We start from the raw sequence: 22,272 nt of genomic DNA, 5'->3' as shown, positions 1-22,272 counted from the left end.
TAACTTGGAATCATTGAGGTTTGCTATTCTGACAAATTGGGTCTTTATCCGACAATTGGAGAAGGTCTTTCCCTTTTTGGAACTACGAGTCTGTCTTTACTTCTCAGATATGGAAAAAATTGAAACAGAACATGGAATGGAAATTGAACAAAAGTTTGAAACAAGACGCTCTTATCTATTAAGTATTAGAACATGTCTATGGTAATTTTCCAATTCCGTGGAAACGATTGAACTCCGATTGAATGATCAAAATTGTGGTGTGACCCAAGGCAAAACAAAGTTCTTAACAGTCTTCGCCAATTTCCGCGATTTCTCGAGACTGTGGAGAACAGAGGTTTAAAAAATATACCAAAAGACATAAAATCACAGATCTCAACGATATCTATACAAATTTACGGAGTTGAAAATTAGCATAATCAATTCCGGCTCATTGTAATCCATGACAGATTATAATTTGAATATTTGTGACATTTTCAGAATTTATACGCATGTGTTCATACAATTAATTTATCCTTTTTTATAGATGGTGTTTCATAGGTTTCGCATGAATGACCAAAATTTACTGACGAAATTTGGAACCGAAGTGTATGATTATTGGAGATTAAAATACGTTCTAAATAGGCCAGTTATCACAATCAAATTTCAATTATTCTGCACTGATGAGAATTTACCTGCAATGTCATGTAAACTACCTGTTCTCACTATTTAACATTTCTTTAAAGAGTCTGGTTCAGAACATCTTTCCTGTTTTTTTAAATAAATGTAGGAAACAAAGACGAAGCACGCACGGTACCATCTGGAGTAGTAAGCTTAAACGAAGAGTTACGTTTTTATTAAAGGGCGTATACCATATAAGTATAGGGTGGATATAAGAAAATCTATCCAGGATTCACATCCAGGGCAGTTTTCCACATGCCGAAAGAATTTCAGATGCGAGTAAACGTATTTTCTAAATTTTCGGAAATTTTAGCCATATGAATGCCAATGCTAAATTTTGAATATTCATGAGAAAGAGAGTAATCGACCTACACCTACAGTTATCTTTATTACTTTATTAGTTGGACAACAAAGTTAAAATTGTAATTATAAAGCAGAGCGAATTTTTCAAGCTAAAACGAGTAACAAAACCATGGCGGACTTCGGTCTGGTGCTATGATGTCACAATTTAGTATTAATATGCGTTAATATTAAAAGGGGTTACACTCTAGAGAACAAGAAAAAATCCTTAATAAGCATTATTAGAGAAAATTTCCCGTACAATAATGTAGATAAAAAATATTTTCAAATCTGTACCTATACGTTTTAAAATGATACCTATTAAAAAGATCGTAAAAAATGATAGCCAATCCTTAACACTCTCTGGATTTTACGGCCGATTAGCAATAAAAATATCAATTGGGTTAACGATTTAAGTACACGGTTTTGGCTTTCCACATTCTTGATTTTACGTTTATAGTTTAATGCACATTCAGTTTAATGGAATAAAGAAAATGACAATTTAAGTGCATTGTTAGTTCTTTTAGTGGGTAATAAAAGCATCTCATATTTTAAAAAGTTTTTGATTATCCCCATTCATTAGAGGGGCAAGTGTTGAGCTTAATTCATAAGTTATCAATGAAGATTGTTCGGACGGAGCAGAATGCTGTTGCATTCTCTTCAATGTCAAAAAAATCCCCCTGCAGCTTCAAAATTTCGAACAAAACTATACCAGCAAATCTACTATGGGTTGAACTATAAAAATAGTATTAAAATGCATGCAAATAAACTCAAAAGTCCAATCTTCGAGGACTTTCAGAGTTCATTGAGAAATATAATTCCAGTGAATTCTCCAATTAAAGGAATCATTTCAGAATTAATTAGTTATTACAGCCGTATACGTGCCTTAAGCCCTCAGTAATTAAGAAAATACCTTCACAAATCGAACAGAAATATTCCCTTAAAGCTTCCGATATTTTTCAAGGCTCTCCAATAAGGTTCCTTAATGAAATATTAAACCAAGTAAATTTCACTAAAACATTTAGGTTAGCTCAGGATTTACTTACATCAATTTTCGTGAGTACGCTTTCGATTTGGTCGTAACACATTTCAAAGGTATTTCGAAAAAAAAGGGAAAGAAAAACTGATCTGATTTTTAATATACATACGTGCTTGATGATGAAGTTCCAATTTTGGTGTTCAATATATGGCCAAGTGGTCTTGCCAAAGGTAAATGAGTTCTGGCATTTGACCCATTACCATGAGAAACCCTCGCGTTTTCTCTTCAAAACACAATTTAATACTTTTCTATTAAATGACAAGAAATTGCCTTAAAACAATAATTAAATTCCCAAAGGAGCACAAACTCTTTCAAAAATCACCACAAATTCTTCTAAGAGTCCGTGAACGCGCTTAGCGACTGTCGGCGCAGAATCTGAATTCTACTGTTTAGTCAGCCATTATTGTCATCGGTGACGTTTTGCATTTTCACGATTAAGTCGCATTTTCGTGAAAATGCAACTTAATCGTAGTTTTCCGAATGAAATCCCAGTTCCAGATGGTTAAAAATATGGAACTGAAGTATTATGAGTGTTCTCTGTTGAAATTCCTATATGTTACCAACCCGAACCAACAGTAAGTTTTAAAAATCCAATAAAACCTGAGCCACTTTTTCGACTCGTCATGGTTCAACAACCACTTGATTTTTAATACATATTAATATGATTTTCCGTCGACTGAGTATTAACAAGTTATTTTAACGAATACAAAATCATTCATTAATGACTTCAAGTAATGCATAACTTTAAGTTCGTGATTGTGATTCATTTGATGCGGAATACAGCGATAACTATTTGCTTCGGACCGATCACAACATCAATGCTTGACTAGTAATTGGTATCGTGTCTGAAGACTTCAACTTTTCACATAGGGATTTTTAATATCGGACTGAGGTGCAAATTCATTAAAGCTACGGTTTCCTAGGAAAGCAATTCCATAACATAGCGGTCGTATATATCGTCAATAATATCTTTCAATCACAATCACGATCTTGTTTACTGCTACCTCTGAACTATTGTAACTAACCCGTATATTAATGAGTGACTAATACCTTAATCGATTAAAACTTTATTAACACGTGTGCTACGCTCACACGTTAAACTGTCTCGATTCTGAATCGCCGTCATTAACAGACTCGTTCGTTAAATAAGTATAAAAAATAATGTGATCCTTAAATCATGATATGTTTTGATCTGAAATCACAAAGCGAAAAAAGTGACCTGGATTCCGATTTGATATTTTTAATTAGCTTTTACTGACCGTTGCCTGCCATACGAATATTCGCGCCAAAACTGGTATTGACCATACGTGAATATTCGCCACTTAATTATTTTTATTATATTATACTATTATATAGACCATAAAAGAATTTCTCCCATAATGAGCTTATTTTAGGAAGATTTGTGTAGCACCGGATAAATCCAAATCTGCTACAATGTATCTTGTGAGGCTTATTCTTTTTTGATAGAACGGAAGCCAATATTCATTCCAATCATAAATTCCCATTCAATTTCGAGCTTCAATGACAAATTTAGCATCGAAATGAGTATTGCCTCGAGTCTATTGATTTTCTGTAAGCCTCTATTCTCCTGCTTTTATTATAAAATATTTTAAATATCGGCATTCTTCGTATGCAAGTACCTACCGCATACTGCTCATTTCACTATTATTCACACTGAGCAAATTTTATCCGTTGTGACAGAAACACAGAAGGACAATGATTGCTACATGTAACAATTATTTCATTCGATACAGACCATAAAAGCGAAAGTAACTGCCGTCGGCATGAAATCTGCTTTTACTGGCGCTTACCGTTGATATCACGCCATAATGTTCATCATGGATCTAAATGGCACTATTGACTCTCTGTTAGTTCAGGTTATCGGAGTCACTATCTTTCCACATAGATACCTACCATATCTAGACTGGATCTCCTCCTATATTAGCTGTACCTAAATATTTGGTTATTCAGCAATTAGCCGTAAATTATTGAATAATTAACAGTTACATAATACTGCTTTTTTGCTGCTAATTAAAAATACATCATACTATTATTATTACTATACCGATATGGTTAACTACCTCTCCAGATACCTCTTGAATCTGTAAGCCTGCTTTGCTCGATGGACCCCCTCTAGTTTCCTAAACCTACTTCTACCGTTTCAACTATCCCTGAGATCTAAGGATTCTAAAAATTTATCCAAATCGCTATTTTAGTCTTCTCCCAATGAATGCCCTTAAATAGGATGGTCTGATGAACTTTATTCATCTTGACCTGCAGGTTGCAGCAATTGTGAGTGCCAAAGAATAGGTTCGGATCCGGTATCTACTTACAGATCATCAGGGTCACTATTGTCATTACCATTTTTCCCGGAAGAACTCCTCCGTATCTAGAATGACTTCCTCACTTTCCTTTACCTTCAACACCGAATTCATTACATTTTCCACCATTGTCTTCATCGATGTATCCTACTTCTGATTCATCTTGGCATGAATATCCTTCTGAGTCACCTCCAAATTCATCATTGTCGTGCTTATAACCATAACCGGGTTGATCCTTTTCAGGTGTCCAAAATGCTTTCATTCCTTTGCTGGTTTAACAGATTTCATTTTTCAGCTGATTTTCCACCATGACCAGATTTTCCTTTTACTTGTTAGTCACCGTTTCCAAATTGATATTGTCTTGATTGTCCATTTTGATTTTGACCGTCCATTTACTGATTGAGCCTGCAAATTAACTGCTTTGGCTACCCTACCTTTCACCTGATGTCGTTGGCCTAGTGCCCTTGCAATCCATTGTGTATTCCTTGTCCCCCTCGAATTCGACCAAATTCGCCCTGCTTAATTGCCCTTGCTTGCTTCATGTGCAGATTGCCTTTGTTCTGATTGCCTTTGTGAACTAACCTGCCCAGTTTGACTACCCCCTCCTTCTTTAACTTTGATAATATTGTGCTTCACCTGACCCTTGCGAACCACCGAATAGTGAGCGAAACGACCAGGTAGACGATCATAATTAATTAAGTTGAGGCTGTGTACTTATTTATATCAAAACGCTTCAATAAAAATATTAACTGATGGTAAAAATAAACTACCAAGCTTAACCAGTTTTAAGAGAGAAAGAGATACATTAGTACCTTGTTATTCTAGACTTACTTTCTAAATAATTTTCGAGATAATCAGTTTGCTAAATAGCAAGAACCACTTTTCGTGCAGCATTGAATGTACTTAGCGTCGTTTTATTTTTATTCTTATTTGCCAGAACTACATGTTTACGCATTGAACAATGATCACACGCAAGGTACTTCTGCTAACATACATTTTCATAACTGCAAATTTTTTTATATGTCAAAAACTATAAATAATTGATTATTTTAGAGCAATATCTTTGTAAAAGATGGATGTAGGAAAATCACACTAAATATAATAATAATTGTAAGATTGTACATCTATTTCTACATGTATAACGATAATATGATAATGTATTGGTTCATTTCGATATATTGGTTCATGTCAACATATATAATTGCGATGCATATGAAAGCAAGAAAGATTTCAATAAAAACGTTTATTAGAAGATTAAAAGAGATTCGGTTAAGTTCTAAATTTTATAGCTCCAAAATTTTTAAAGTTTATATAAAAATTAATTTTCATAGTTTTCAGTCTAACTATTTATTTTTTACTACAATAATTACCAACAAGCTTTAACACACTTGATTAGATTGAATTGTGAGCGCATAAACTATTGGATTCGCCTACTGAGCATCGTGGTTTGCTTGTCCTGCTAGACTTTAACCAGATTGTCTTGCCCTGATTGCACTTTTGAACCACTTTGCGCAGATTGTCCACCTTGACTTTGATTAGATTTCCCTTGCTCGCCTCCTTGCTCAGATTGTCCACCTTGACTTCAACAAGACTTTCCTTGTCTAGATTGCGCTGACATACTTCTATACTTAGACTGATCACAGTGGCCGCCTTAATTTTGTCCAGAGTGCTCTCTTTCTCCTTCTTCAGTACTTTGTAATGATTGCCCTTGGGAACTATACTGACATAATTGCCACTCACCTTGTTCCAACTGTCTATCCAGTCCCAGTACTCCTAGCAGTTCTCCTTTACCTCCTGAACATCTTTGACCTCCAACTCGTCCAGAATGGTTATGTTGGTTCCCACCTGGTATTATACCACTGATCTAAAAAATTTATAAAATTTTAATCCTCCATTTAAATTTTAAAAGTAAATTAATCGAAGTTGTTCTTGGCAGATACTAAGATTTGAAACTAAAAAACTTACGAGGTTTCGAATGGAATTCACTACGATTTTTAAAGCAGATTCAGGAATATTCAAATCGTCTTTAATTATGTTTCTTATACTACTTATTAAAAAAGTGTTTTGTATTAATTTTCACTGTTTCGCCAATAAATAGACTAAAATGCACCTTGTCCATTGGCAACTTAAACTATTGTCGAGATTAATACATTACATATGACACCAGTAAACTAAAATGAAGTATCTGATATAAAATAGGTATTCATGTAACTAGATAAGAAATGGATATTTTTGAGTAACGAGTGAAATTTTACGGGACGAGCAAAGCGAAGTCCCGCATTTTATCACCAATTTATCTTCATATTTGACTAGAAATCTCTGGGTAGCTGTTCTCAATAGACAGCTGAATTGTTTATTGTTGTATTTGTTTTGTACATCACATTTCTCAATTCTATAATTATTGGAATAATTATTATTTTCGCCTGTTGCCATCTTTTCTGATAAAGAAAAATGATTGCTGCTCTTCTATCTCCTCTAAACTCCTATTTGCATGGAAATTTACTGTTAAAAATAGCATAACTACTTAGTTATTATTGACTCTTATCGTTGCTTTTACATGTATATAATACTGTTTCCTGACATTTATTATGGCATTTTATTAATAAAAAAACTTTTACGACTTGCAATAATTCAAGTATATCAAAAAGCGATGTTTTGCGGCAGATTTTTTTAACTACCTATTTCACAAATTTTCCGGCTATTTACACATTTAAATAACTGAATTAATTTACATTACACAATTTAATGGCCTTCCTGAAGTATTTCGAGAGATATTTTTTTATCCGCGATTATTCTCTAATCCAATAGGCAGTTTTCATGCATTATACGTACATACAAATGTACATATGAGTACATCTGACATGTACCTATGTATGGTAAATTCGGTTCCATTTACATAATCAACTCCCGAACTATGGCGGCCATATTTTAAAACTTCAAAGGAGACCGTTTCAAAAAATTCTAAAGCAAACACATGGATCTTGCACAAAACGACTACTTTTTTATTCTTAAGTTACAGCTTTGAGCAAACTTATTTTCCTCTTTGCTTCTAATGTTTACTTGCAACTTTCAAACAAATTGCTCAAGAAAAAGTCCACATGATTCTTCCTTCCTTATTACTCTGGCTGCTCGCTCCAATGTTAAGAACCCTTGCCTCGATAAAGAACTTTTCTCGAAACTTTCCAGAACGAGTGCTCAATAAACACTCAAAAATCCTTATTATTACTTCAATTTTTGCTTCTGTGATAGAGAGAAAGCTCCTGAATGAATTGAATATCTTTTTTTTAATCTGAATCAGAACATGTTCTACAGTTTCCCTAAATTGAGTTAAGTCTCTTAATTCCAGGAGTGAGACGCTCAACTCCCGACGTAAAGTAAAATTTCGTCCACATTAAATGAGACGTTGTAGGGTGAAATATGCCCTCCATTACGGGCTTACATTAAAGATATGACTGAAAAAACTTTTAAAAGATCATTCGTATTATTTATTCGCTTGATTCATTCGGGTCCCACGAGACGTAAAAGTTTCCAGAAAAAAATTTTTGGGTAAAAGGAGAAAAGACTTTTGCAAGTATCTGATAATTTAAATTAGGCGTGGGAAGGTTATTTAACCGCAAAAGGCGTCTGTATGAAAAAAAAAAGAAAAAAGAAACAAGCAGAGATTTGTCCTTATTATAATAGCGTTGACAATATTGACAAGCTTTTCATTTGTCTAAACTGAAATCTGTCAAAAAGGTAGATGTCTGTCTGTCAAAAACGTTATTTTCATTTTTACATATGATAAACAAAACATTACCATCTAAATGGCATACCAATTTATGTAATCGTGAATCGCTTTAATATTATTCATACTGTTGACATGCCAATCATTGTTAGCAGATTGTAATTCTTACATCAGCAAGTCTCGACCAATCAAATTAGTTTCCGCTTGAGAGAAACATTATGCCCAAGCTCGCAATGTCTCTGCATGCAAAGAGCATGGAGGAGCAAATTTATCCTCGGAAATATTGTAAAAATAGTGAATTGGCAACATTAAACATCCATATATATATACACGAAGTACCAAGTCTGTTTGTCATTTGTCTCTTTCTCTTGGAAAAGTAGATGTATAAGGCTTTTTTGAAAACGAATGATCTGGACCAAACAACTAATTCGATTGGTTAAAACTTAATCAGTCTGATCCAGATCAATGTTTCCGAAAAAGTGTTTTATTTTTATGCGTATTGCCACTGTTGACATATTTAACATCGTTGCCAAATTGTATACATATTTCTTTTTAAATCCTTAAAAATCTATCCATGGAATTTCATCCAAATTTCATAAATGAGTTCATGAGTTCGTTATAATTAATTTAACCCAAATCCAGTTGGTTTGATGTATATACTGACATAATATAGGAGATTTATTTGAAAATTAGAGTTTATAGGCATTCTTAAGTTAGCTCCAAAAACAGACACTATAGCAAGCGAACACACTATCATAACGCACGAGCTTGAAACATTACGCTCGTGATACAGGCGAGGACAGAAAGCAAGCGAGAAAGTTAAGAAAATAACCATATCACACAGTTTCATGTACGATATGGCCAACTCTTATCTTTCTTTTACAGCACGGAAAAAAGTTTTTCTGGTAAAGAAGAGCGATAGTTTCAATATCAGGCTTTACGCATAATAGTATTACATTCCCTAGATGATTAGGCTAAATTAATTCGATAATTACTTCATTCTATTCTTGCCAGGACCATATTCTCGTTCTAGAAATTTTTGAGAATCGGAAAAAACTGTCATAATGAGAAAGGATTTTCCTAAGGGCTCAGAATTCTTGAATTTTTAAATTGAGACTTACATGTTTCTCTCGATGTGGACAAAAAAAAATTCTCAAACGATAGTCTTGAAATTACGGAAATTTCAATGGTTTCTACAACAATCCTCAAGGTCAGAATTAATTTTTTTAAAGAAATATTTTATCTTGAATTTTCTGCCTTCTTGCATCATTATCTACATCGATTTAAACTAGCAACAACTTCTTGGAAAATATGCGTCTTTCAATGAATTTCCTGAAGTTTTCGGAATCTTTATGCAGAGTAATCCTGAAAATCAGAAGTGATTTTATTAAGAAAAATTTTCAATATCCTAGAATTTACAGCCTTTCTCAAAACATATTTAAAGCTAAAAACTCCTTACGAAGAAAGAAAATAAGTTTCCCAGCATTTCAGCAAAACGATGCCCAACATAAAAATGAATTCTCCTAAGAAATATGATCGGAATTCTTGAATTCTAGACCTTCTCAAATCATATTTAAACCGACTTAAAGTGAGAATTCGCTGGAAGAAAAGAAAGGATCAGTAATCAATGTAAATAAACTATGCAGCTATCGCGTGTTGCGGAAACATAAACTGGTCTCGCAAAATTAGACGTTTCGGACACAAACGAAGGGAAGTTGACGATTAGTTGTTACATCTACGATTTGCATTCGCTGAAACTCTGTTTATACATGAAATATTCACATGAAGTAGCCACGAAGGACGAAGGGTTATTAGTCAAGTTTGCTATAGAGGCAAAAGATACTGCTTTTAATCAGACTGTAGCTAAAGTCGTGTTTGTTATTTCCTGCAAATAATCCTTTTCCAACATCGGTACATTGTTGTAATACAATAATTGTTAACGCAACGGTTTAATTTATTGCTATGTTTGTCCGAAAACATTTCCTACTTATTGATAAATGGAAGCCAAACACTGAAATACAAAGGATGGATATCGCTTGCGGATTGCCTAGGGAACTTATTACGAAGTTACTAATTTCGATAAATATTGGTTGAAATTGATATTATGTTGATCGATCTACTCGAGCGAATACTTACCTAATTCTAATTGATTGCCATGGCTAATAGGTTTGGGTGCAATATAAACTGATGATAACAGGGAAGCTCTAATTTCTGAACCGCTTATACTAGCAAATAGAGAATCAAATTGTATAGTGCTGAAAATTGCTTAATTTCTTCAAAAACTGGTTACTGCAGAGCAGCAGTGTTCAGGCCAGTTTTATATATCGATTCGATCTAATTTATGTCGCTTCTTTCGATAATGTTTCCGACCGCGATGTCGCAAATCAAGCGGACATTATGTCATGAATTAAAATGTTCCACATAAATCAAGAACCATTGTCTGGCCAGTATGTAGATTCCTGCAGAATAATGGGTCCGAGCTGGACAAGAAGCACGGTTACCACCATGACCTAAAGTGTACTCTGCTACCAGTGTCATTTATAGACGACAAGTTTCCACCTCCGGTCGTGGTTCTGTAAAGAAAATTGAAATAGTACCGAATCTTGATTCTCTAAATTTATTTTTTTAAGTACTGAACGTGTGCGTTATAATACAAATTTCAAATCTCCAAAATCCTTAATGATCTTAGAAAAGAATCTGCAAAGAGATATCTTACCTTGGTGGAAATAATATTCTCCTCTAGTGTTGACGAGTGGTAAGACTTGTAGAAGTTCCTATTCTCAAGACAGTTGCTCAGTTTACTCAGTTACGTTGTGTTTTAAATAAAGCAGCAAAGCCCATTCAAATGCAAAACGCTCACATAACCATCACGAACATTGGCCCTTTCGCTCTAACTTATGCCACAAAAGGACCTTTGTTTATTTTATTTTTGTTCCTATTCTTTTACGAACTGTTTAGGGTATTTTGTTGAGATATCTAAATAAATTTTAAATTTTGATTGTATAGATTTTATAGTGTGCACAATACATATATACAGAGAGTTTGGTAGAGCGATAAAAAATTTTTAATGGGAGATAGATAGGATCATTTTGAATGTATAAAACCCTATTTATCTTTATACGAAGCCTCATCCTTTTTGAAATATCGGCCTTCTTAGATTTTAACCTGTATATATACTGAGTCCAAGGTAACGACATCAAGCATGGGGAAGTCGTAAAAGATAATGGCTACGGACATGGTTTAATGGGAGAAAAATTGCGTACTCAAAGAAGTGGTTTCATAGTGTAAATAGACCTACAATTTTTGATTTTGGTTTTTCAATTACTTGAAAAAAATGGTATTTTTAAATTTCTTTTTTATTATTTTTTCAAGTTACTGTAAAAGATGGACGAAAACGAAAACCACTTTTCCATTGCAGCTTTTTATTATTATTACATAGCAACATTCGTTTCATCCTATTCATTTCATTTATCAAAAATAATCATTAATTTCTTTTTTTCTCAATGTGACCCTGGTAAGTTTTTTTATAGATTTTAAAACCATTTTTTATCACAAATCTTTGATATATCGCAATGTCTTAATTTTAAGGTTTCGATTGTTTATTTTATATCTTCTGGTATTATAAATCGCTATAAACTTTTTTATCTGGAAAAAAATATATGGCAAAATGTTACATTGTCAAACTATGTTGTTACTACTGTTACAAATATCATACTAACGCAGTTGAAGCGGAATGCATAGATGAAGGTGTTTACCCCCAAAGAATACAGTCAAACCGAAAAGCTTTTGACCCACTCCTAAGAAATCTTAAGGAATTCGATCATATAAAAAGCCGATAACAAGCCACAATAAACGTTGTAACAAAGAACAAAAAGAGCATGTAATGTTAGCTGTTATTGAAAATCTCGAAATACTGCTCCGCCAAATTGAAAATATCTCAGGTATCCCAAAATAAACAATTGGGCCTGTTTTGTGCAAAAAAAGGTACCATCCCTTTAAAGTTACAATTTGTCAGGGATTCCGACCAACTCGGTGATGACGAAAGACGAAGAACATTTTGTTAACAATATATACGGGAACTATGCAGATGATCAAAATATTCTGTATACATTATTTAGTCACATGAAAGTCACATGATAAACAATGGGATTTTCAGTAGAAGAAATATATACCAACTTCGCTTTGGATCTAACCTATCAGTTAAAATGTTTAGCACTGGAATAATTGATCTTTTCTTTTAAAATCATTTTGAGGAATTGCCTTAGATAGACCATCAGCACATGATCTAAGAGTTATGCAAAAACATTTATGACACAGATTATCTAGAAGATAGCTAGACACCTATTTGGAACATCGTTGGCCAGCTCATTCTCCGGACATGACCCTATTAGATTTGTTTCTTTAGGGATCCATCCAAAATCCTATTTATCGACATACATTTAAACCGGAAGAACTTCGAAAGGAGTTTTCTTAGAGTTTTTTAAAGTGTCGTACGATATACATTACTTAAAGTTTTAGCTACAGCAGTCAAGAAAAATTATTTAAGCTTAAAAAATAATAGATAATTGCTTAAACAATTTTAGCAATTTGGATATTGTATCATTAGTTAAAAAAATAAATACTTTTCCTCTTTCCTCTTGCAATGTTAACTAAGCATAAATAAATTAGGCAGGCACTTAAAATAATAAAAAGATAATGAAAAATCAAAATATTGGGTACGTTATTAACTGTGGCACTTCAATGAATTTGTAATAAAATTGATAAAAATCTTACTAAGGCTGCATTTAAAAAAAAAGTGGATGATCATTCTTAACAAACGAAACATCATAGAATGAAACCAAAGTTGTTATGTTGAAGCTTATAAAAAATTGTAATTGATGAGGAGTTTTAGTTTTTATTCATCTTTTACCACAATTCAGGAAAAAATAAAAAAGAAATTTGAGTATTTCGATTTTTTTGAAATAATTGAAAAAAAAATGTAAATCTGTTTACATCACGAAACTACTCGCTTGAATGCACAACTTTTTTCCTATTTAATAAAATTTGCATCTATTACCGTTCACGAGATTTCCATGTTTGACATCTTTATATCCACATGCACTCGTTTCCTCTTCATATCATTAAACTCCTTTTTAACGTCTTCCTCGTAAATATACTTCAACAATTTGTGGAGATGTGTGTGATTACAAACGGGAGATCATTAAAGACAATCTTGTAATACTCTGTGAAACATCTGACTGAGAATTAATAACAGTTTTTTCGGATAACATATCTTTTCTGGACGCCCCGGATGACATGGAGAAAAAATAAAACCAAAAACTGTCCCTTAATGGAGAGAGGGATAGATCAACTTCAAAAATCTCTACAAGAGAAATTTCTGCAACATAATATAAATTCAGAAGGTTAGTTCAATTCTATGGGGTGAATGGCGTGATATGTTAATCTGTACACCAAGTACTTATTACTACGAAATTTTCGGCTATTAAAGCACACAATTTAATGGTATATCATCTGTATTGTTTTCAACCGGAACGCAAATAACCATTCTCAGTTCCCGTGAACGTCCCACTAAATAATGTAAACAGGTCTCCCGAAGGAAAACATTTCATTTATTTCGGAATGCCTTCATTTTTCTGAAAGTGGACCTCAGAGAATTACTTGATACAGATTAAAAGAGATTGGATACTCTGATATTCCAAATGGATTTTCCTCTTTGTTTCATTTTTTACCTTTTTTCATTTATATTAAATGTGATACATCAAAGGCGAGGGAGAGATGGGAGAAATGCCGCTTAAAGGCCCGGATGTTCAGGCTCTGCGAGTGTGGAAATTGAATAAGGTCATGTTAAGATTCGTTTACGTATGGATAATCATCAAATATTTAAACTTAAAGTTAGTGATACTGTAGGATGATTGTAGTTGTTTTAGATATAAAATAATTGTTAAAGTAAATATTATATCTATGCCGGATGATCCAAATTGACCGTACATATTCATCCAAACTGGTCCCAAAACCTCACACCACATGTTAATGGAAAATTCATGTTGAAAGTGATGTTCTCTCATTAAATAAGGATTTTCTGGGTTGTTAGAAGGGATGTTTCTCCAATTAAATAGACCTCTCCTTGTAAATGTTGTCTCGTCGGCAATATTTTATTAAAGAACGAAGGGTCATGATTTTGCTTTTGGAGTAACAAACTGCATAAATCAATTCTGAGTTGAAAACCTGGTGAAAACAAATTTTGAATAGATTTAAAATGCTATGAAAATAGCTTTTCTTCGCTTAAAAGTCTAAAAATTGATGATTCCCTGAGCCCCGTCGCTTCACATACATATATATACCGGGTGATTCACGTAACTGTTTCATTAGAAACTTTTGTACTTGTAACAAATCTAAATTTTTCATATTTGGGGGTTAAACTAATATAGATACACTCTACTTTTTAAAAATATTTTGAAGGTCATATCACTTCCGGTTATACCGGAAGTCGAGGTCAGCTTCCTTATTTCAAATGGAATAACCAGTATATGTTTGCATTTTTGGAATCTAGGAATTAAGCTGATTAAATTTTTATTAGGTACTCCTATACCTAAACCTAACTGTTTTAAAGATATTTTGGTTTAAAAGAAAAATCTTTTTAAAACACCATTTCTATAAAATTTAAAATTCTCAGTTATTATTGAAACTGGCTTTACGAAAATTTGCTGACATGTTAACTAGATATGGTAGATTAGGTTAATGTGAAAAGTTTTTATAAATATCCTACAGGGTATCCAAAAAAACATGTCATATTTAAAGAACTTTGACGGCAAAAAAGTCGCTTATTTCAAATGGAACACCCCATATATTTTTATATGTCTAGAATCTAAATTTAATGCTGAATCGATTACTATTAAGCGTCCATATACCCAAAATTAACGCTTTTGCTCTAATTTGCAATTTTTTAATATTGTACAATAAGAATTGTAAGTATTTTAGTCAGCTTTGAAAAGAACGTGGCTGCTTCCTGTAAAATGCGAACTTATTAAATTGATAATTACATTAACTGCATTTTACAAATGAGTTCTTTTCAAAAAAGTTCTTTAAATATGACGTGGTTTTTTGGATACCCTGTATTATATTTATAAAAACTTTTCACATTAACCTAATCTACCATATCTAGTTAACATGTCAGCAAATTTTCGTAAAGCCAGTTTCAATAATAACTGAGAATTTTAAATTTTATAGAAATGGTGTTTTAAAAAGATTTTTCTTTTAAACCAAAATATCTTTAAAACGGTTAGGTTTAGGTATGGGAGTACCTAATAAAAATTTAATCAGCTTAATCCCTAGATTCCAAAAATGCAAAAATATACTGGGTGTTCCATTTGAAATAAGGAAGCTGACCTCGACTTCCGGTATAACCAGAAGTGATATGACCTTCAAAATATTTTTAAAAAGTAGAGTGTATCTATATTAGTTTAACCCCCAAATATGAAAAATTTAGATTTGTTTCAAGTTCAAAAGTTTCTAACGAAACAGTTACGTGAATCACCCTGTATGTACGTCGTCTCATGCTTGTTTCTAAATCTTCTAGTATTTGATTGAAGATTTCCTCTTCTTGATCCACTAAAAATTCCCCTGGGAGCAATAGCCTATAAACTTTAAAAGTTTGTGATTAACCCTACGTTTTACCTACCATTCGACTGAAAGGTAAATAAATTACTTCTCGGTTTGTTAGTGTTAGCAACCAGAAAATGATCTTCATGACTTCAAAACGTCACATGTAAAGGCATATGTATAGGGTGCTATAATAAGTATGTTTTAAAATTACAGTGAAAATCGCAAAAACTGTAGAAACTATTAAATAAGTATACAAAAATTTGAAATTTGAATGCCCTGCCCTGTAACTCAAAAATATCACTAAATAATATATCATTGAGTACTTTACTTGCTTGAAATTTCGAGTCTCGAGTTACTTGTAAGCATTTTCTTAAATGTGTATCACTTTTTTTATTTCTACCGATAGTCTCAAAATAAAGAGGTTTTCTCACACACTCATCTTGCTAAAATCAGTGATTACAAAATTAGCTGCAATTATTCTATCCATACGAACCATTTTTCTTACGTCACCGTACTGTAAAGAACCTACCCTACAATTTTTTATCACTTCAATTCTGAATCATCTTTTATACATATCGAGGGTATTTCGGAATGTAAAGGAAATGATATGTTTTCAAAAGGTTAAAACTAAGAAAAACACGCCAATATGCTGTAGTTTGATTTTCTAAAAAGTTCTCTCCAAGACGATTCTAACGTTGCGGAAATATTTCCAGTAAATGAGACTTTTAAAAAATCTTTCTCTTTGTACTTTTTCAAAACAGTAATACAGAGTGTTTCCCTTAATATTTCTAACCTGAACTATGAGAAACACGGACTAATTCCTTTATTAAAATTTTATTTCGAAAATTAAAATTTATTGATTTCTACAAAAGCGCGCAAGATCTTTAAACATAATTTTAGAAATGCCTAAAAATCATATAAATTAGTCATGCAAAAAGAAGTCCTTAATGAGTCTACAGGTTTATAATTAATATAGTTTTCCTTTCAAAACTATAATAGTAGGTACTGGATAGAAACAACATTGCAATGTTCGAAATGTAATTACATTCCGTGTAAAAATATTATGCATATTATACAATGTTTTATACTTATCGCAAATGACACAAGTTACAATTTTAATTCACATCTTCAAATTATAATTCTAATCGACCTAAATTGATCTAAATCAATTCCAAATAATTTTTCAACAACTTGAAAAGCAGATAATTTGTACCTGCTGCATTTTTAAGGCACAAATACATAAATTATTGCGAAAATTAATTTCACATTTTTACGTCACAATGAATTACAAATAAACCTATAAAAACGTAAAAAAGTCAGTCTACAATTCTAAATTCAAAACTGGACGGCTTGAAGCTTAATAATACATGAAAGGTAGTCGAATACATAAAAGGTAGGAGAGTGCATAATTAACTAAGGCCATAAGAGTTCAATATTGGGTGATTGAAGTTCTTCAAAGATTGTGTATTGCGACTTAACTATAAGCCAGCAATAAATCTGAAAAATGAAAAATAATAACAGTAACATTTAGTTCAAAAGTGACAAAACTGCATTATTTCACTACTAATAATATTAAATTGATTTCTTACATTATATGACATCCAGCACCATATTATCAGAGTGTATAAAACACATTCAATCTGAAAAAAACACTCAATTTATTAACAAAAACCATTTGAGATATGAAAGATGTCCAAAATTGGGTGGATTATAATAATACACAAATAATAATATTAAGAGTTCTTTCATTGCAGTCTTTTTTGCCTTAAATTAAGAGGATTTATTATAATCCAATTATGACAACCTTCAACACAATTTTATTTGTTTAAAGCCAGTACTTTTTTATGTTACTAAATGGAAAATGTCTCTAAATAAATCTTGAACAAGACTAAATTATTTGCTCTTTAATAAATTAATGTGGTCATAGTTTTACATGTGTGTTAAGGTTGCCCTTTAAAAACACAATCATTTAATTTTATATGAAAAAATAATGAATCCATGTTATGTAGGTATGTACTTAAATTTTTTGAATAGAAAATCTATTTCACCAAATATTTGGACCCTAAAAAATTACTAAAAGATTGTCACCTACATAAATGTAATACCCTCCAAGAAGCCATAATCCAAAAACTAATTGGAACAAAATGCCTATTCCAAATAGTATCATCCAAGGCAACATGAGACCTCTGATCATGATGTGTAGTCCATATATAAGTAGAATCGCAGAAACAATAAGGGAGAAAAAATAGAACAACATAAAACCTCCCACAACTTGCATTGCTAAAAAAAAGTTAATATTTATAGTCAAATTAGCATTTTCAAAAACATTAGCACATTTATGTATATGTGGTATTTTTGAATGAACACTTTGTAAATGGAATTACATAAATGTAGTCTCATGTAAGTTACCCAAACTATTGATTTATTGAAAACTTAGGTTTAATAATGAAAATTCAATTTACTTTAAATGAATACTTACAGTATCTTATATCTGCCTCAAACAATGGATTATACAACTGTGTGGAATCACCCCCAGTCATGTTAAATATCACAAAAGTGATTAACACGATACTCAGAGCTACTGTATACAAGCTTATAGCTTTGCACCCAGTTTTTAAGTTATCAATCCATATGCAAGGGGCCCAGCACGCTTCTAAATGTACCATTGTTATGTTCTTAACAAAACAGTCTTAAGAATTTAATTATAAGTTAATTTGGGCGACAATTCAGGTTTTGAACCAAAGAGGCACGCCCTAGACATAAACTATGAGAAACGTGAATGAGACCTAATATAAAAACTGTTTTACCACATTAAGCGGTAATTGCTGAAGAAAACAATATCGAATAATTTGAGGTTATGAATTCAGTGTTTAGGTAGACAGTTAATAATTGCCAGAAATTGCCACTAAATAAGAGTTGACAACAATGTAGATATTGTGTTAAGTGCTGTAACTTAGAATTATAATAATGTGATAGTTCTTTATTTACAATTTTTTTAATAAAATGGAAACCCCAGGAAAGTAAATATTAAAAAGCAGATAATTCCTTTATCATGACTCTAAATAATTTATAATTCAATTTCACTAAAATATTATTCGATCTATGGCATAATATTGTGTTTAGATATGTATTATGTATTTTTATTTTATTATTTTTATATCTTATATCTTTTACCTGTATTGAAAGTTAAAATCTAATGAAATCTAAGAAATACAAGTCGTAAGAAAATTACGTTTCCGTAGAAAGTGACATTGTCAGATTTCTAAATTAATCTAACCCTTCAACATTGTGTGATTCTTGTTAATCTGACTGTGAAATCAAACTGAAATCAAACTGACTTCAATAATATGTCAAATATAAATAAATAACTAACAAATCAAAATAAAAGCTATATACACTTTTTAATTTTTCAATAATTAGAAAATATATCTTTTTTTTTAAGTTTTTAATTCTGAAAACGATTTTTGGAATCCTGAAAATATTGCTAAAATGGTGCCTGAAAAGTACTTAAAGAGAGTTAATCTATCATCAGATGTTTATGCAATATGTATCCAACATGCACTAACAACCGAGAAACAAGAAATAATGGGATTGCTAATTGGAGAGGTAAGCACTTGCATGTTTAACTTTTTTACAGATTCTCCTTATCCTTAAAGCCCTTAAAAATCCGACCATTTGTGTATATTCTATATCTGTATAGTGCTTTTGATTAAATATGTTTGAGAACTGATTTTGACACCAAAATTAATTGTTGGTCAATTAACTCAAATAAAGCAATTTTAAAGAAATTTTTTACTTCTCTCACGTATTTACTCAATTAACTCGGAAACTGGTGGAGTTGGATATAGGGGCATCTGTTGGAGATTTTATCCTACCAATTTAGTAACTCTACAAATGTAATGATATATGGGGTCTCCCATATAAAAAAATAAAATTTTTGTCAACTAAATTTGCAAAAGTAATTTTAATATGTTCAAGGACAATACAAAAACTAATTTTGTATAAAAAATGGCAGTTGAATTTAAAAAAACCTTAGTCTAACAAAACTTAGGCAATTAAGAGTGATTCCTTTTTCACGCCACCAAGACTAAATGTGGCAGTACTTAACACGTTATTGCCTGCCACAGAAGACAATAAATCACATTACTGTTGTTCAATATTTTAAGAATAGTTTTCAGTTTTCTCACATGTAGGGTACGCCATTTTTTATAATCAGAACTTCAGAAATGGTGAGAAAATTACATTTTTAGGTGTATGCATCTAAACATAGGTAATCAATTTTTTTAATTCCTGAGACGCAAAGCAATAAAATTACAAAAAAAAGTTTTGTTATTTTATTTCTGAATTATCTATCAGTGTTTCAAACTAAATTTGATACACGAATGCTCTTATACATATAAAGTGCCAAGAATAAACAATATCAAATGCTCAGTTTTCAGTCAGATTCAGACTAACATTAATATGTCAAAAATTATTAACAAATCAAAATAAAAGTTTTATATATTTGCTAGTTTTTCAATAATTAAAAAAATAAATTTCTCTTTTAAGTTTTTAACTCTGAAACCAATTTTGGGAAGCCTGAAAATATTACTAAAATGGTGCCCAAAAAGTACTTAAACAGGATAAATCTATCATCAAATGTTTATATATGTATCCAACATGCACCAAAACCGAGAACCAAGAAATCATAGGATTGCTCATTGGAGAGGTAAGAACATACATATTTAACTATTTCACAAATTTCCCTTATCCTTGAAACCCCTACAAAAAAGGCAATTTGTGTATATTCCTTGTCATGAGCATATTAAAATCAAGCAATTTTTAACCATATCTGATGGTAATAAAAAGTTAATAGGCATACATGAGGAATATGAAACTATTAATTTTCAATGCAAAAAATTGTTTTACTTGGTTATAATCCTGAACTACTATTGCTTTGGTTTAGTCATAAACGTTTTAAATAAATTATGTTTACTGGATAATTCAGAAAAAAATTCATCAGAAGAAATTCAAGGTTTTTTTAAAATTTATCTTGTCTGATTTTCTCAGATTCGTCCTCAAGATTAATTTTTATTAGAACAATACTTAAATCATTACATTTCGCATATAAACTTTTATAAACTCTGTTAGGTGTCTAAAGAATGATTTTTCATTTAGATTGATGAAGAGGAATGTGTTTCCCATATTTCTGCTTGCATGATTCTACATAGGAGTGACAAACAACCTGATCGAGTTGAAATTTCCCCTGAACAGCTCTGTGGAGCTTCTGTCTATGCAGAGCAACTTGCCACAGATTTGAAGAGGCCCATGAGAGTTATAGGATGGTATCATTCTCATCCCCATATTACAGTGTGGCCTAGCCATGTGGGTATGTGTGATTGTAGATTTATAAGTAGGTCATGTTGTGTTTGTTCATACTTGAGTTATCTATTAAAGGGCCCTCAAATTTTTTCATTTTTCTGGTCATTGAACATGTTGCCTTTACTCCATACAAGAGGAACAAGGTTTAATAGGTATCTATCCTTTTCAGTTTTAGACTTATCAATTTAGAGTTAATTTATATTAAAATAAAGTATGTATCATGATTTTGGGTCAGACTTTATGTGCTTTTTAGACATTGGAACGCAAGCCACCTATCAAATGTTAGATCCCCTATTCGTGGGTCTAATCTTTTCAGTATACCAAAGTGATCCAAGACTTAAGAACAACCAAGTTCAGCTAACTTGCTTCCAATCTTTGACCCAAGGAGGTTCCAAACTAGAAAGACGAGAAGTGCCATTGTTCATCGAAAAATCTCCCTTCCAACTGCACAATCTTGAAGGTTAGACGGCAAATATCTGTTTTATTCATAACTTCAATTTTTTTTTCATTTTTAAGGCATTGCCAACTTGTCGAAAGTGCTTATACAAGAAGAAGTAGAGTGTCACAGCATTAAAGATAACGAAACCAACGACCCTATCGCGAGGCTGCATAATGAAGCATTTAAAACTCTGGCTCTAGTCCACATTGTTTCAAAGGTGTCCAGGCCAATGTGTGATGACTTAGTTGAGAGGCTCAATGCTACTAAGTTGAGAATTAAGGAATTGGAGAGTATAAAAGCAGAGTTATTGATGAAAAGGAATAAGTAGTGAAGTCTTTATTTGCATGTTTAGACTACAGTGAGTATTTTAATGTGGCAGTTTGCATATGAAAAAACTATCAGACCTCTCTATGATAAGAGTTCATAAAGGATAATTTTATAATATGCAATTGCCACGCATGAACAATAAATTGTATTTTCAATTAGTGTAAAGTTAAGAAATTGTGATTGTTGTTCATTATTCATAAAGCAGAAAGTAGAACTCGACATTTTCAACAATTTTTAAAAATTATCGTCATAGCGTAGGGAGTGGAAAGATTAAATTTTGGCCAAATAAATAAATAAATAATTTAAATAAATTTCTTTGTTCTCCCACATATTTTCTCAATGAATTCATTGAATAATAAAATTGAATATGGGGAGGTCTGATGGAGAGTTTATCCTGTTAATTTGGTGATTCCAAATATCTAATAATAGACAGAGTCTCCCATATGGAAAAACTAAGCTTTGG

At 31.9% G+C, this 22,272-nt stretch overlaps 2 protein-coding genes across 3 annotated transcripts; one reads left to right on the top strand and one right to left on the bottom strand.

The window, feature by feature from the left end:
• Window positions 1–16,703: 16,703 nt before the first annotated feature.
• Window positions 16,704–18,440, bottom strand: LOC136416680 (uncharacterized). The gene is made up of 4 exons (XM_066401978.1): window positions 18,162–18,440; window positions 17,775–17,962; window positions 17,272–17,322; window positions 16,704–17,179 (listed from the first exon to the last, which is right to left on the bottom strand). Exons 1-4 carry the CDS (start codon window positions 18,346–18,348, stop codon window positions 17,096–17,098), a joined length of 510 nt encoding a protein of 169 aa, XP_066258075.1. The 5' UTR covers window positions 18,349–18,440; the 3' UTR covers window positions 16,704–17,095.
• A 652-nt stretch (window positions 18,441–19,092) lies between these two features.
• On the top strand, window positions 19,093–22,052 carry LOC136416770 (lys-63-specific deubiquitinase BRCC36-like). Of its 2 annotated transcripts, none has more exons than XM_066402124.1 (4): window positions 19,093–19,288; window positions 20,840–21,050; window positions 21,297–21,503; window positions 21,560–22,048. In XM_066402124.1, exons 1-4 carry the CDS (start codon window positions 19,172–19,174, stop codon window positions 21,808–21,810), a joined length of 786 nt encoding a protein of 261 aa, XP_066258221.1. In that variant the 5' UTR covers window positions 19,093–19,171; the 3' UTR covers window positions 21,811–22,048. The 2 variants fall into 2 exon arrangements, with proteins under 2 accessions (XP_066258221.1, XP_066258222.1); XM_066402125.1 differs by lacking the exon at window positions 19,093–19,288 and adding an exon at window positions 20,239–20,390 and having other exon boundaries at window positions 21,560–22,052.
• The last annotated feature ends 220 nt before the right edge of the window (window positions 22,053–22,272 follow it).

This window comes from Euwallacea similis, chromosome 24 (genome assembly GCF_039881205.1).
Source record: "Euwallacea similis isolate ESF13 chromosome 24, ESF131.1, whole genome shotgun sequence".
Classification (NCBI taxonomy): Eukaryota; Metazoa; Arthropoda; class Insecta; order Coleoptera; family Curculionidae; genus Euwallacea; species Euwallacea similis.
This window is presented reverse-complemented; position numbering and strand designations above follow the sequence as displayed.

Bases quoted from the DNA above. Each gene is read 5' to 3' on its own strand.
- LOC136416770 (XM_066402124.1), top strand. From the start codon at position 19,172: ATGGTGCCTGAAAAGTACTTAAAGAGAGTTAATCTATCATCAGATGTT. The intron at 19,289-20,839 runs GTAAGCACTTGC...TTTTTCATTTAG, and splicing joins TGGGATTGCTAATTGGAGAG to ATTGATGAAGAGGAATGTGT. The intron at 21,504-21,559 runs GTTAGACGGCAA...TTCATTTTTAAG, and splicing joins CCAACTGCACAATCTTGAAG to GCATTGCCAACTTGTCGAAA.
- LOC136416680 (XM_066401978.1), bottom strand. From the start codon at position 18,348: ATGGTACATTTAGAAGCGTGCTGGGCCCCTTGCATATGGATTGATAAC. The intron at 17,323-17,774 runs GTAGGTGACAAT...TGTTTTTTTCAG, and splicing joins TTGGAGGGTATTACATTTAT to ATTGAATGTGTTTTATACAC. The intron at 17,180-17,271 runs GTAAGAAATCAA...TTCATTTTTCAG, and splicing joins GGTGCTGGATGTCATATAAT to ATTTATTGCTGGCTTATAGT.